The 12,570-nt window shown below is 37.0% G+C and overlaps 3 protein-coding genes across 5 annotated transcripts; 2 read left to right on the top strand and 1 right to left on the bottom strand.

Moving 5' to 3' along the window:
• The first annotated feature begins 962 nt into the window (after positions 1 to 962).
• On the top strand, positions 963 to 1,508 carry LOC110730617. Its single transcript, XM_021910440.1, has one exon. The coding sequence runs from the start codon at positions 963 to 965 to the stop codon at positions 1,506 to 1,508; it is 546 nt and encodes a 181-aa protein (XP_021766132.1).
• A 2,344-nt stretch (positions 1,509 to 3,852) lies between these two features.
• LOC110730493 (pentatricopeptide repeat-containing protein At5g46100-like) lies at positions 3,853 to 8,307 on the bottom strand. Of its 3 annotated transcripts, none has more exons than XM_021910291.1 (5): positions 7,940 to 8,307; positions 5,703 to 7,385; positions 4,735 to 4,950; positions 4,267 to 4,616; positions 3,853 to 4,140 (listed from the first exon to the last, which is right to left on the bottom strand). In XM_021910291.1, exon 2 carries the CDS (start codon positions 7,297 to 7,299, stop codon positions 5,833 to 5,835), a length of 1,467 nt encoding a protein of 488 aa, XP_021765983.1. In that variant the 5' UTR covers positions 7,300 to 7,385; positions 7,940 to 8,307; the 3' UTR covers positions 3,853 to 4,140; positions 4,267 to 4,616; positions 4,735 to 4,950; positions 5,703 to 5,832. The 3 variants fall into 3 exon arrangements, with proteins under 3 accessions (XP_021765983.1, XP_021765984.1, XP_021765985.1); XM_021910292.1 differs by having other exon boundaries at positions 5,721 to 7,385; XM_021910293.1 differs by having other exon boundaries at positions 4,735 to 7,385; positions 7,940 to 8,005; positions 8,109 to 8,307.
• LOC110730494 lies at positions 4,147 to 4,865 on the top strand. The gene has a single exon (XM_021910295.1). It carries the CDS (start codon positions 4,191 to 4,193, stop codon positions 4,821 to 4,823), a length of 633 nt encoding a protein of 210 aa, XP_021765987.1. The 5' UTR covers positions 4,147 to 4,190; the 3' UTR covers positions 4,824 to 4,865.
• Positions 8,308 to 12,570: the final 4,263 nt, after the last annotated feature.

The following is a 12,570-nucleotide window of genomic DNA, read 5'->3' as shown; positions in this document are numbered from 1 at the left end:
TGCAACTTTGCAACCCTACTAGCTCTCTTTATAATCGAAATTTGAAGCAATCTCTTACAGATAAAGGGAGTATTTAACTATCTAAAGTGATTGTTTTTCTAAAATTTTGAGCACATTCCCTCTCCTGATATATGCCTATATGGCGGATTCGTTAGTGATATTTACCTTTAAAAATATGGAATACATTTTTTTTTTTTTTTAAGTTTAGAAAGCCATAAAATGATAAGAATCGATCTCTATATCACTTATCCCTCACACTCAAAAAAAAAAAGTTGGATACATTAATTTTAATTAATTTTGGATGTGGAGAGTTATTTGAATGTATAATGATAGAGACATTGGGAGTTTAAAAAATCAAAAGCCCATAATACGTTGCAGTAAAACACAATTTATAGTACAGCAGTTGCAGCCCAAAAAACATAATATTGGGTAATAAAGCCCATAATACTCTTAAGCAAGCGTTTCTTTTTATCAGTCCATTTTTTATGGTCTTACCATCCAGATCCAAGACATGGAAAATAACGCAAGTTATTCATAAATGGGGAATTAGCTTACATTTATATGTTCAATGTTTAAAGTCAATTGATGTCTAAAGTCAAGTTCTTGCAGTTGCAAGCAGTGAATGAAAATAAAGATAGATAAACGCCACCCGTCTCACAAAAAAAAAAAAAAAAACAAAAGGATTTATAAACGCCAATTGATCCTTATGTTAGCAAGTATTCTTTGAATTTCAAATATTCACCACAATTTGCAAAAATTCTTCTAATGCTACCATAATAATTGTCTAAGTTTCAAAAATTACTATTGGGGGTCAAGAACACAAGCTAAGAGCATGTCATCCGTTATGTAACATTGAAATGAAAAGGTCAGCATTACCAAACTCAATTTTTATATTTCTTGCCATCGCCTAAATATATTGCCATTAAATGACCCCAAATGTGCCAAAATTCTGTTAAATAGTCATGAAAATTAAGAGCAAGCAAACCAAGATTAAGAAAAGAGTGAAGATGTCAAACTCCGAGCCTTTCCTCGATGATAATGAAGTTTTATCAGATACAATGATAAGGAGGAATGGAAGACATGAAATTCTTAGTCAGACATTACAAGGCACAACAAACTTAGCCAATATACTACCAACAGGAACCATCTTAACCTTCCACCTTCTTTCTCCTGTTTTCACCAATCGAGGTGATTGCGACCATGTAAATGTTGTGATGGCTTCCACCTTTCTCGCGCTCTGTGCATTATCGGTGTTTATTCTCTGCTTCACCGACAGCTTTAGAGACAAACGTGGAAATATCTCTTATGGCTTCGCAACCTTTAATGGTCTGTGGCTGGTAGATTCTGAGGTAGCTCTATCACCACGGCTGGCTTCCAGGTACCGTCTGAGAGTCCTGGATTTTGTGCACGGTTTCACATCAGTATTTGTTTTCACAGCAATTGCACTGTCTGAAAACAATACAGTAAGATGCTTTTTCCCGCACCATCGAGAGATTTACAGCAGATAATCACCGCACTTCCTGTTGGAATTGGATTCGCCTCGAGTTTCTTGTTTGTTTTGTTTCCTACACAACGCCATGGAATTGGTTACTCCTTCCATGCCAAATGATCTCGCTTGCTTGACATTAATCTGGTTTCTTGAATGCTCTTTCTGCTGCTAAGCTCAGAGCTTCCAAAACTCATGTAAGATGGTTTGACTAAAGAAATCTTGATTACTGTTGGGCAAAGATGATGATGATGATTAGAGGATAATCATTTACTTCCTCTGCTCTTTATTGATTGTATCAACTCATAATTAGGAATCATTTTACAATAAAATTACTTCGTAGATTTTTATCCACTACTCCCTCCGTTTTTTTAAAGTGCCTCATTTGGAATTTTTGGCACTATTCATTAAACATACTTTGACCAATGTTTGTGAATTATACATAAGAAAAAATATAGTCTTGTGGGTATTTGTTAGAATCATCTCAATGAATAGATTAATAATATTCAATTGTTATAATTTATAGTTAATGATAATTAAAGATGTTATTGCTCAAAGTTTTGCATCGGCATGCGTAATATGTCACTATAAGGCACTTAAAAAAAAACAGAGTGAGTATTTCATTTGTTTTCCAGCTCATACTATTATGTAATCATAATCTCATGTTAAATGAGTATATACAACGCATTTATGTAGGTCTCTCTAATGGTATAATCTCTAAGAGCAATTTCAATGGTTGTAGTTAGAGACTTGCTTGCAATATTAAATAGTCTCTAGCTACTAGCTTGACCATTGGAGCTAGAAAATACAATTAGCTTGGCTAACCAAATTAACTTTGCCTAGCTAATTTGCTAGGAAAAAAACTTACCAAAGTTAAAAAAAAAAAAAAAAATAGATAAATAAAAAAAAATATAAAAAATTAATTAAGGAAGTGGGATTCTTTTAAATTGTAAGCTTATAACTAGCCATTGAAACTCTAAATAGCTAAAATGACAATTAGCTTAAAAGCTTATGTGACATACCAAGCTAATTGTCATTTGCCATTGGAGTTGTTCTAAGGCCGAGGACATTTTGTTCAACATGAAATCAAATTCGGTAAAACATTCAGATTTCTTATAGGCAACATATTTTTCCAAGAAAGTAAAATACAAATCAATAAAATCGTCTCACTAATAGCGAAAGTCAATGGCAGACTCGAATAGTAAAACGAAATAATCGAATTCATAAAAGAAAAGATGATTTAACACATTTCTCTGTAATTTGGGATGGGATGGCTAAAATAATACAAGCATCCAAATAAATACAAATTACAAATATACACCAATATAAACGACGTCCTACAAAAGTACAATGTAGGCACACAAAAAAGGAGCCGTTACGTTATAAACAAAAGCAACAACACAAAAGGGATACAATCTTTATAAAAAATTATACTCTAAATTGTCTACTGTATTAAACAAGTTACTCGAGACGTTTTAGAATAAAAGCAACACCCACGCAAACAAAAAAAATATTATTAGTAAATGCAAACAAAACAGCACAACTAATTTTCTGGAAACCATACCGTACAAGGGATGAAAGTAATGGACAAAGCATTATACAATTAAAATAGCTAAGAGAGCTTGGTCTAGTAGTACGATTCTTACCCACCACCCCGCCCCCCCCCCCCCCCCCCCCCAACCCAACCCAACGGCCTACAAAAATGGACTGAGTTGACCTGCAAAGAGTACGGACTAGTAGAGAAGCAGGATCCTACTACCATCCCGAAACTAAAAATTCAGTATCTAGTATCTACCATGTGTATTACATAATTTTCATGTCTTAAGCAATAAGAATTCCAAAAAATCTCCTTAATGAGCCTCTTATCAATATTACTAAATCATCAATATGTCACCCAAAACAGAATTTTCAAAAAGAAAAAATGAAATTCGCAAACAGGTAATATCATACTTAGTACTCCGATATACGACATTCGGTGATCACATGCTATAAGGAACCACCATAAGTTATCATTATTAATAAACCACTCTTTCAGGCCAAATTAAAGGGTTTCTTAAATCCAAGAGAAGATAAATTATCATCACAAAATTTAAGCTAACTGATATGCAACCATGCAAGAAACTTTATCAAGAAGTCAATCAGCAACAAATTAAGTAGAAAATTAGGTTGAACTCCAAACACAAGACAAAAAAGGATGAGATATATCTAAAAGCAACCCTTAATTGTGGTTTACTATAAACTTTGGCAAAAAATATCCCTTTCAAATGCTCTATAATCAACATAATACGAAGTAGAATTTTCCAGCAGTTGCAAAAAAGATGCAATGATTATACACAAAACATTGCAATAAGTCGAAGTCAAAGCAATCTCCCAAAATGTGTGCCCTCTCATCTTTTAGACCGATGTCAAATTAAGATATGCATCGTAGTAGCTCTTATAGTTTCACAACTGTAAACAATGGATAATATCTTTATGAACTAAATTACAGGAGCAACTTTCCCATGATTCTAATAAAGTAAGCTTTACCTCAAATATAACTTAGTTTCTTCTTTCTTGCAAGGCATTACAAACCAGCCCTCCCATTCCTTTTGCTCTACTCAATGCAATTATTACCCAACCTCCCCCTCTTATAAAGCAGTCAGCCTCTCAAAGACCTGTAAAAAGCAGGACAGAACAATCAGAAAAAAGATCAAGAAAGCGAGACATGGATGTCAATGCAATCAGTGAACAAGCTCATCAGAGTGATGAAGAGCAAAAGGTTCCCCTTCTCCGAGATATACCTTCTATAGACGACAGGAATCCAATACAAGCAGCCATTAGCCAGACATTTCAGAGCACAGCTCACTTGGCCAATTTACTACCAACTGGAACAGTTATGGCCTTTCAGCTTCTTGCACCAGTTTTCACAAACAAGGGTGAATGCGACCCAGTGAGCCGAACGATGACTTCCATCCTAATTGCTCTTTGTGGGTTGTCATCATTCCTACTCAGCTTCACTGATTGCTTCAAGGACAACGATGGGAAAATCTATTACGGGTTTGCCACTTTCAACGGCCTGTGGGTGATAGATGGGCCAGCAACTATTCCATCCCAGCTTGCTGCCAAGTACCGGCTTTGGTTCATAGATTTTCTGCATGCTTTCATGTCAGTATTGGTTTTTGCAGCAATTGCTTTATTTGACAAGAATACGGTTCAATGCTTCTATCCAACGCCATCAAAAGAGACCCAGGAGATTCTTACAGTACTACCTGTAGGAATAGGGGTACTTTGCAGTATGCTGTTTGTAGCATTCCCTACACAACGCCATGGGATAGGTTTCCCCGTAACTGCTAATTGATCATTTGATGTAACACGATTGTCTTACACATGTTCTTCTGTGACTAACTTCCAAATTGTATATCTTCGATGTGCATTACATTGTATATTTGTATATAGCTCTAGCTGCTTCACTATCTCCATTAACCCTATAAAATGCTCTCATAAGATCAGTTCATCCTATTACAGCATGAATTTAAAATAAATAAATAAACTACTTACACAAAAAATGGAAAGAGAAAGAAGGATGAACACAGGATTACCGAATAAAAGTCTGCATTCTGCAATAAGAAACAAGCAGCTAAAAGCCTAAACTTAAGCTACTGTTTCATCATTGTTAAAAAAATTGCTACAGGAAAACTCACATGTTGTTCAAAATAAAGAGGTACCACAAGAATCCTAGTGCTATGAACAAAAACTGGGAAATAAAGTGGAAATAAAAGGTCATAATCTACATTAGGAACAACCGATGACGAACAACACAGCAATATAATTCTTTTTGTGTAAGGGCCCTAAATAATTAACATCATTTCGTGAAAACAAAGGATACTGGCACAGCCATAAGACAGTAATGACCTCACACCTCTAGTCACATTCATTTGCATTCAGATCTCAGACTATTCCAAAATCAAGCAAATCTTCTTTGATACGGTCTTGTTTTTAAGTATATGATTATAAATTATAAATTTATTGCTGATAACATACCTTAATATTCTGAGCATTAGAACTGACAAAAATACCTGATTAATGTATATTTTGCACCAGATCACATGCTGTAGATCAAAATTGACTTACAACTAATTCGAGTGCCATAAAAAGATGTATAGAAAAAACAGTCAAGACATAGATTCACAGTAGTACCCTGGACAAGAACTGAAAGAAAAAATAAAGGAAAACAAACCTGTAAACAGCAACCCACCTTGCAGGAGATATCCTTCAATCAAGATCATTGTTAAAGCCGGAAGCTACTAAAAAGGAGAACCATCAAAAACTTAAACCCACTGAACTACTATATACTTAGTCTCAAACAATTATATTTCATAGGTATTTTGATCTAAAGATAACTTCTCAAGCTCATCAAAATTCTGTACAAACAGCATATGAAAGCTTTTAATGGACTCCAACATCTTTCTTTGATTAAGAAAACCTCTTAAAATAGTCTTCCATATCTCCTCATCAGGTAGACAACCATCACAAACCATCTCATCAAGAATGCGACAAACATTGTGCAAGTCCCCTTTCTTGCAGAAGCCTTTGATAAGAGAACTAAACACTTCAGGTTCAACAGACAGACCCCTAGTTCTCATACTTAGGTACACATGAAATGCTCGATTGAGATCAACCACACAAAGTCCTTGTATGACAACAGCATGAGTCCTAACATGAGTACTCCAAGTTAACCTATTGGGTGAGATTCCAGCAAGGACCATTTCATCTAGGAAATTGGCAGCCTCCCGGAACCTGCTCAAGTCAGAGAAACCAGTAATGATCTTAGCATACAGTGCAGCATCAGGTTTAAGACCTTGAAGTTTCATTCGGTCAAAAAGTTTTACAGCTTCACAAAGATTCCCATCTTTACAAAGTCCAGGAATTAGAGTGCTATAAGTTATCATGTTGGGAGAAAGATGTTGGTGAAGCATCATGTCCAGTAGATCTAAGGCATGTAAGGATCGTCCATGCTTACAAAGACCATCCATCAACGCACTGTAGGTAAATACATTTGGCTTAATGTCTTTGCTTCTCATCTCCTCAAACAATGTCAGAGCATCACCTAACTTTTCAGATTTGCACAGACCATGCATCAAAGTAGTATACGTAACAACAGAGGGTAGGCAACCCTTTGTCTCCATTTCTCTGAAAAGTTCATTTGCTTCATCAATTCTTCCACATTTACACAACCCACTAATCAATGAGCCATAAGTATATGAATCTGGAGGGCACTGACGATGTGGCATTTCACGAAATATATTAATGGCAGCACCAATTGTCTCACTGCTCTTACAAAGGGCTTTAATCAAGATGTTAAGAGAAACAACAGATGGTGGAATACCTTTTTTCTTCATGTAACGGTAAAAACTCATGGCCAACTTTAAATGGTTTTCATCAACAAGAATGGAAAAGATAGTGATGTAAGACTTCTCAGTGAGTTCACATTCATATCCTTTCACGTTCTTAAAAATCCGAACAGCCTCCAATGGCTTATGAACTCGACCATATCCTCGACAAATGGAGAGGACTATATCTTCATTAACCTGACACTTCTCTTCCTTCATTTTGTCAAGGAGCTCCTCTGCACGTCTAAACTGGTTTGCAGACACTAATCTAGAGATCATACGCCCAAAAGTAGTGTGGTCATGTTTAAAGCCATTTTTGTACTCAGCTGTTGCCGAATCAAATATCGCAATAGCCTTAGACAAGTCTTTTTCAGCTCGAATTAGCTGTTCCACCTGTGATGTTGTAATCTTCTTAGACCACTTCAATGCCGCCTTGGTTCCCATGATTGCGATTATTCAAGATCAACGAAACTCATATCATGGCTCAAGACGTTCTACATAAAAATAAGTCCAACAACATGTAACATAACCTGCAGTAACAGAGAATGACACGCTGTTTGAAATCCTTTCCGATATCTTTGACAAAAAGTCGAAACATACATTCATTAGGTTTTCGATAAACCAATTACAACAGTTAATTTGTTTTAGCTGTATACATAAATTTCCAGTCAAATTCCAAGCACATTATGCATATATAGCAACAACCAGACCGGTCCCTAAGCCGGAAGGGCGGCCACCATAGCACAATGAAAAAGGGTTAATTTTCATAGTTATGCCTTACAAAAGAATTATAAACAACAGCTTGCAACACATTAGCAATTACATCTGAAACAATTATCAAATTAAGATCGAAAAATAGCATAACAATCTTCTTGCTTACAAAAACGACGTAAATTGCACACAGCAACATTCTAGCAACAAAATCGATAGTTTTAATGTTCAGCAATTATAACCAAGAGTTCAATAATCAACATTAAAAGAACCCTAAATTGACAATATTGCTATTAAATTAACGATAAATTCTAGATTGTGAAATTGATATTTGATGACTTGCAAAAGAAAAAAAAGTAAATGAAACACTTACCTTTGAAGCTGCTTCAAATGGAGGAGGGCAAGCTCAGAAGCCGCTTCAATGGAGAATGAGTTCGCGCTTCAATGGAGTAGACAGAAAGAGGTGAGCGTGAAAGTGAGAAAAGCTCCAAAGGAGAAAAAAAAAATTGAAAACGGAGGAAGAAGATTAATGATACGCATACATGGAGTAATGTCCACCGTCAGATCTAAGGTAATGCTCAATTGATTCGCGACTGATTCTAACTTACCCCGTCGCAAATCTCGCAATAGCCCATTCACGGAGATTTTGCCAGAATCCATCATTGTGGTGGTAGTGCCGGAGTGGTAACAAAAAAACGGTAGAAATTGTTATCTACATCCGGATGTTGCACTTATGCATGAATATTTGTTCTCATTTGAATGATTATTTTTCATTTAATCATTAAATAAAAAGAGAGTGAGGGATAACGCAAGTGGTTAAAGCTTTTCTCCTGATTTCAGATTTTCATTTGAATGATTATTTAGTCCATCTTTTAGACTTTTACTACAATCATGTAAACTTCCTAAGTTATTGTTAAGCCTAATATTGTATAGCTAATGGGCCAATGTTACCGGCCCTAATCTCTTATTAAATTGTATATATATACTTGTTCATACAATACAACTGAGGAAAATCAATTTCTGACATGGTATCGGAGCCTCTAAATTTCTAAACCCTAAATTTTTCTCTCTAAAACCCAAAAAAAAAAAAAATCTCTTCTCTAACACTTCACTACTTGATCAACAATGGTGGATGAAGGCAAGATGGTTCTTTTTCTCACTTTTACAATCAACAAAGTACTTTGAAGTACGATAATTCTCTATCGAAGCAACATGATAAGTCGAATTGTACTGTACCCACTGTCATCGATTGGGTCACGATTATGCTGTTTGTTTTTTGGTCCATGGCTACCCCGATTGGTGGCTCGAAAAATACGGCAACCAAGGGAGAGCTTCTCCAACGAGTCAGGTTGTCGCTGCCTCGTTCACTACTCCCTCTACTGCCGCCGACCACGCACTGCCTGCTGTTGTCGTAGCGTGCTGTCCTTGCTCACGCTACGGCAACAACATACACTAATCTCACCACCAATTGTTTGCCAGACATAAGAATTGGTGATTATTTTTCTTTGTCATGGATTATTGACACAGGAGCCTCTCATCATGTGACGGGTGACGAGTCCTCTCTACTAGATGTTCAATCCATTCTACCATGCCATGTTGGCCTTCCCGATGGTGTTCAAGCAGTTGCTACAAAGGAGGGTCGTGTTTTCTTAGCGGGTGGAATTATTCTTGAACATGTCTTATTTGTTCCTAAATTAAATTGCAATTTGATATCGATCTCTAAATTGATTGATGACTCTCATTGTTATGTACGATTCACTAATTCTTTATGTGCTATACAAGATCAAAACTCGGGGAGCCTGATTGGAGGCGGTGAACAAATAGATGGACTCTACTATTTCTGTCGTATTCCAAAAGTATGTGCGGTCTCAGGTCCGGAGGTCTCTACATTTGAGTTGTGGCATCTGCTGGAAAGAATTGTCAAGTTACTCCCTGCTATTAAAGGTAGTTCTGGTAGTAAATATTTACATAAGGCATGTGAAATCTGTCCTCAAGCTAAGCAAACCAAGAATACCTTTCTTATAAGGGATAGTCGTGCTAGCCGTATTTTTGAAATGATACATTGTGATCTGCGGGGGTTGTATAAAACTCCTTCAACTTGTGGTGCACACTATTTTCGGAACCTTGTCGATGATTTTTCAAGGGGTGTTTGGGTTTAATTTACTTGTTGAATGACAAAACCGAGGTCTATTCATCTTTTTTCTCATTCTTTGCTATGATTAAAACTCAATTTGTTGTGTATGTGAAATGTATCCGGAGTGACAATGATACGGAATTTAAACACATGCTTCCTTACTATAATGAACATGGCCTTTTATTTCAAACTTCTTGTGTTGGTACTCCACAACAAAATGGTCGGGTTAAGCGTAAACACCAACATATATTAAATGTCGGTCGTGCATTAATGTTTCAAGGCAATCTGCCGATGATTTGTGGGGTGAATGTGTTCTTGAGGCGGTATATTTGATTAATCGTACTCCCTCTCGTTTACTAGACAATAAGACACCGTATGAGATCTTATTTGGAAAAGAACCTACTTTTGATAAAATGAGAGTTTTTTGTTGTCTTTGTTTTGCTCATTATCAAAGATCCAAAGATGAAAAATTTGCTCCTAGGAGTAGGAAATATGTTTTTATAGGTTATCCTTATGGCAAAAAGGGGTGGAAATTATATGATATTGAGACGAGAGATATTTTTGTGTCATGTGATGTGCAATTTTCATGAAAATGGATTTCCTTTTGCTATTGTTAATAATAATAATGTGGCTGCCCCTAATGCAAATGAAAATAATGTAGGGATTAATCATGAGTTTGTAGATGATTTGGAGTTGGTCTTGAAGGTGAGTGAGGAAGCCAATGCTACAAATAATAATGCGGAGGCTTTAGAAGAGACAAGCAGTCCCCTCTGCAGCCCCCATGCGGAGAACGCTGCCAACCATGGCCAGCCCATGGCACCTGCTGCCAGCCATAGTGCAGCAGTTGCTAGCAGCTCCTCTACTACAGATGCTACAATTTATGTCGACACTTCTTTTTCGCTTGATCGTAGTACACGTGAGCGTCGTCCATCGGGTTGGCATCGGGATTATGTTGCACATACTATATCTCTTCCAAGCAAGTCCATCTATCTCTCCCAGTTCATCGCTCAATCCAAGCTCCTCAAGTACTCCTAATCCTTTAGCATATTTTGTGAATTGTGATAATTTTTTTTGCAACACCGTATATTTATTGCTGTTGTAGATACGATGGTTGAGCCTCGTAATTTCAAAGAGGTTATGCAACATGAGGGGTGGAGAGAGGCTATGCAAAAAGAAATCTCTACCTTGGAAGATAATGAAACTCGGGTAATGGAATAATTACCTCTGGGGAAGAAGGCTCTCGGGTGCAGATGGGTTTACAAGGTGAAACATAATTCAGATAGCACAATTGAAAGATTGAAGGCTTGCCTTGTTATTTTCAGTAATCATCAAGTCAAAGGTATCAATTATAATGAGACATTTGCTCCCGTAGCTAAAATGGTCATCGTTCGTGCTTTCTTAGCTGTTGTTGTTGCTAAAAATTGGGAATTGAATCAAATTTATGTTCATAATGCCTTTATTCATGGTGAACTTGATGAGGAATCTATATGAAACCCCCTCCTAGATTTCATGGTTCTTAACTTGGCATGGTATGTCGCCCACGGAAATCTTTGTATGGCCTTCGACAAGCACCCCGTTGTTGGTTTTCCAAATTGTCTGGCTCTCTCAAAAGGTACGGTTTTTTGCAATCGTATTCTAATTACTCTCTATACACTCTGAATCATGAGGCTATTCATCTCAATCTCCTTGTGTATGTTGATAATTTAATCATTTTGGGGAATGATTCTTCTGCAATATCTACTTTTAAGTCATATTTGAGTGATTGTTTTCATATGAAAGATTTGGATGTGTTGAAGTACTTTCTTGGTATTGAGGTTGCACAAAGTCCAGAGGGCATATTTTTACGTCAACGGAAATATAATCTTGATATTATCGCAGAATCTGATTTACTAGGGACATGACTGACCGGTACTCTGATTGAGCAAAATCATACTCTGGCTAAATCGGAGACACCTCTTATTGATGACCCTGAAATGTATCGTCGTCTTGTGGGTCGTTTGATCTATTTGTCTTTCACTAGACCCGATTTGGCTTATACAGTTCATATCTTATCTCAATTTATGCAACAACCTTGTCACGATCATTGGGAGGCAGCACTTCGTGCGATACGCTACTTGAAAGGTTGTCCGGGTCAAGGGATCCTTTTGGGTTCAGATAATGATCTACATTTGAAAGGATGGTGTGACTCGGATTGGGCTAGTTGTCCTTTGACGAGACGGTACGATCGATTTCTGATTGGTTGGTGTTTCTTGGTGGTTCTCCGATTTCTTGGAAGACCAAGAAACAACATACTGTCTCTAAGTCTTCTTCAGAGGCAGAGTATCGTTCAATGTCGGAAATTACTTCAGAGTTGAAATGGTTGAAGGCGCTACTTGACAGTTTGGGAGTCTCGCATCCACGTGCGATGATCTTGTTTTGTGATAGTCAATCAGAGTTATAAATTGCGCAAAATCCGGTCTTTCATGAACGCATCAAGCATATTGAGGTTGGTTGTCATTATGTTAGGGATGCAATTCAGGAAGGGGTTATTAGTCCGTCTTATGTGAAAAAAATTGATCAACTCGCGGATATATTCACTAAGACCTTAAGCAAACACCAATTTTTGTATTTACTTGGCAAGTTGGGCATTTATGATTTGCATGCTCGACCTTGAAGGGGTGTTAAGCCTAATATTGTATAGCTAATGGGCCAATGTTGTTTCGGGGTTTTCTGATGTCATGCGGGAGAGTTACAATTCCGAGACTGGAACCGGACGCCTGTACCTGCAAAACAACGGAGACTCCTGGTGGTGGGAGCTCCGCCTCCAACAGTCAAGTTAGTACTTGATTAAGGAGTAATTAATGCGGAAATTAAAATGATTGGGTCTCTCT

This window comes from Chenopodium quinoa, unplaced genomic scaffold (assembly GCF_001683475.1).
Source record: "Chenopodium quinoa cultivar QQ74 unplaced genomic scaffold, ASM168347v1, whole genome shotgun sequence".
NCBI lineage: Eukaryota > Viridiplantae > Streptophyta > Magnoliopsida > Caryophyllales > Amaranthaceae > Chenopodium > Chenopodium quinoa.
This window is presented reverse-complemented; position numbering and strand designations above follow the sequence as displayed.

What these genes read in the sequence shown, in the direction of transcription:
- LOC110730617 (XM_021910440.1), top strand. Translation starts at nt 963, where the DNA reads ATGAAAATTAAGAGCAAGCAAACCAAGATTAAGAAAAGAGTGAAGATG.
- LOC110730494 (XM_021910295.1), top strand. Translation starts at nt 4,191, where the DNA reads ATGGATGTCAATGCAATCAGTGAACAAGCTCATCAGAGTGATGAAGAG.
- LOC110730493 (XM_021910291.1), bottom strand. Translation starts at nt 7,299, where the DNA reads ATGGGAACCAAGGCGGCATTGAAGTGGTCTAAGAAGATTACAACATCA.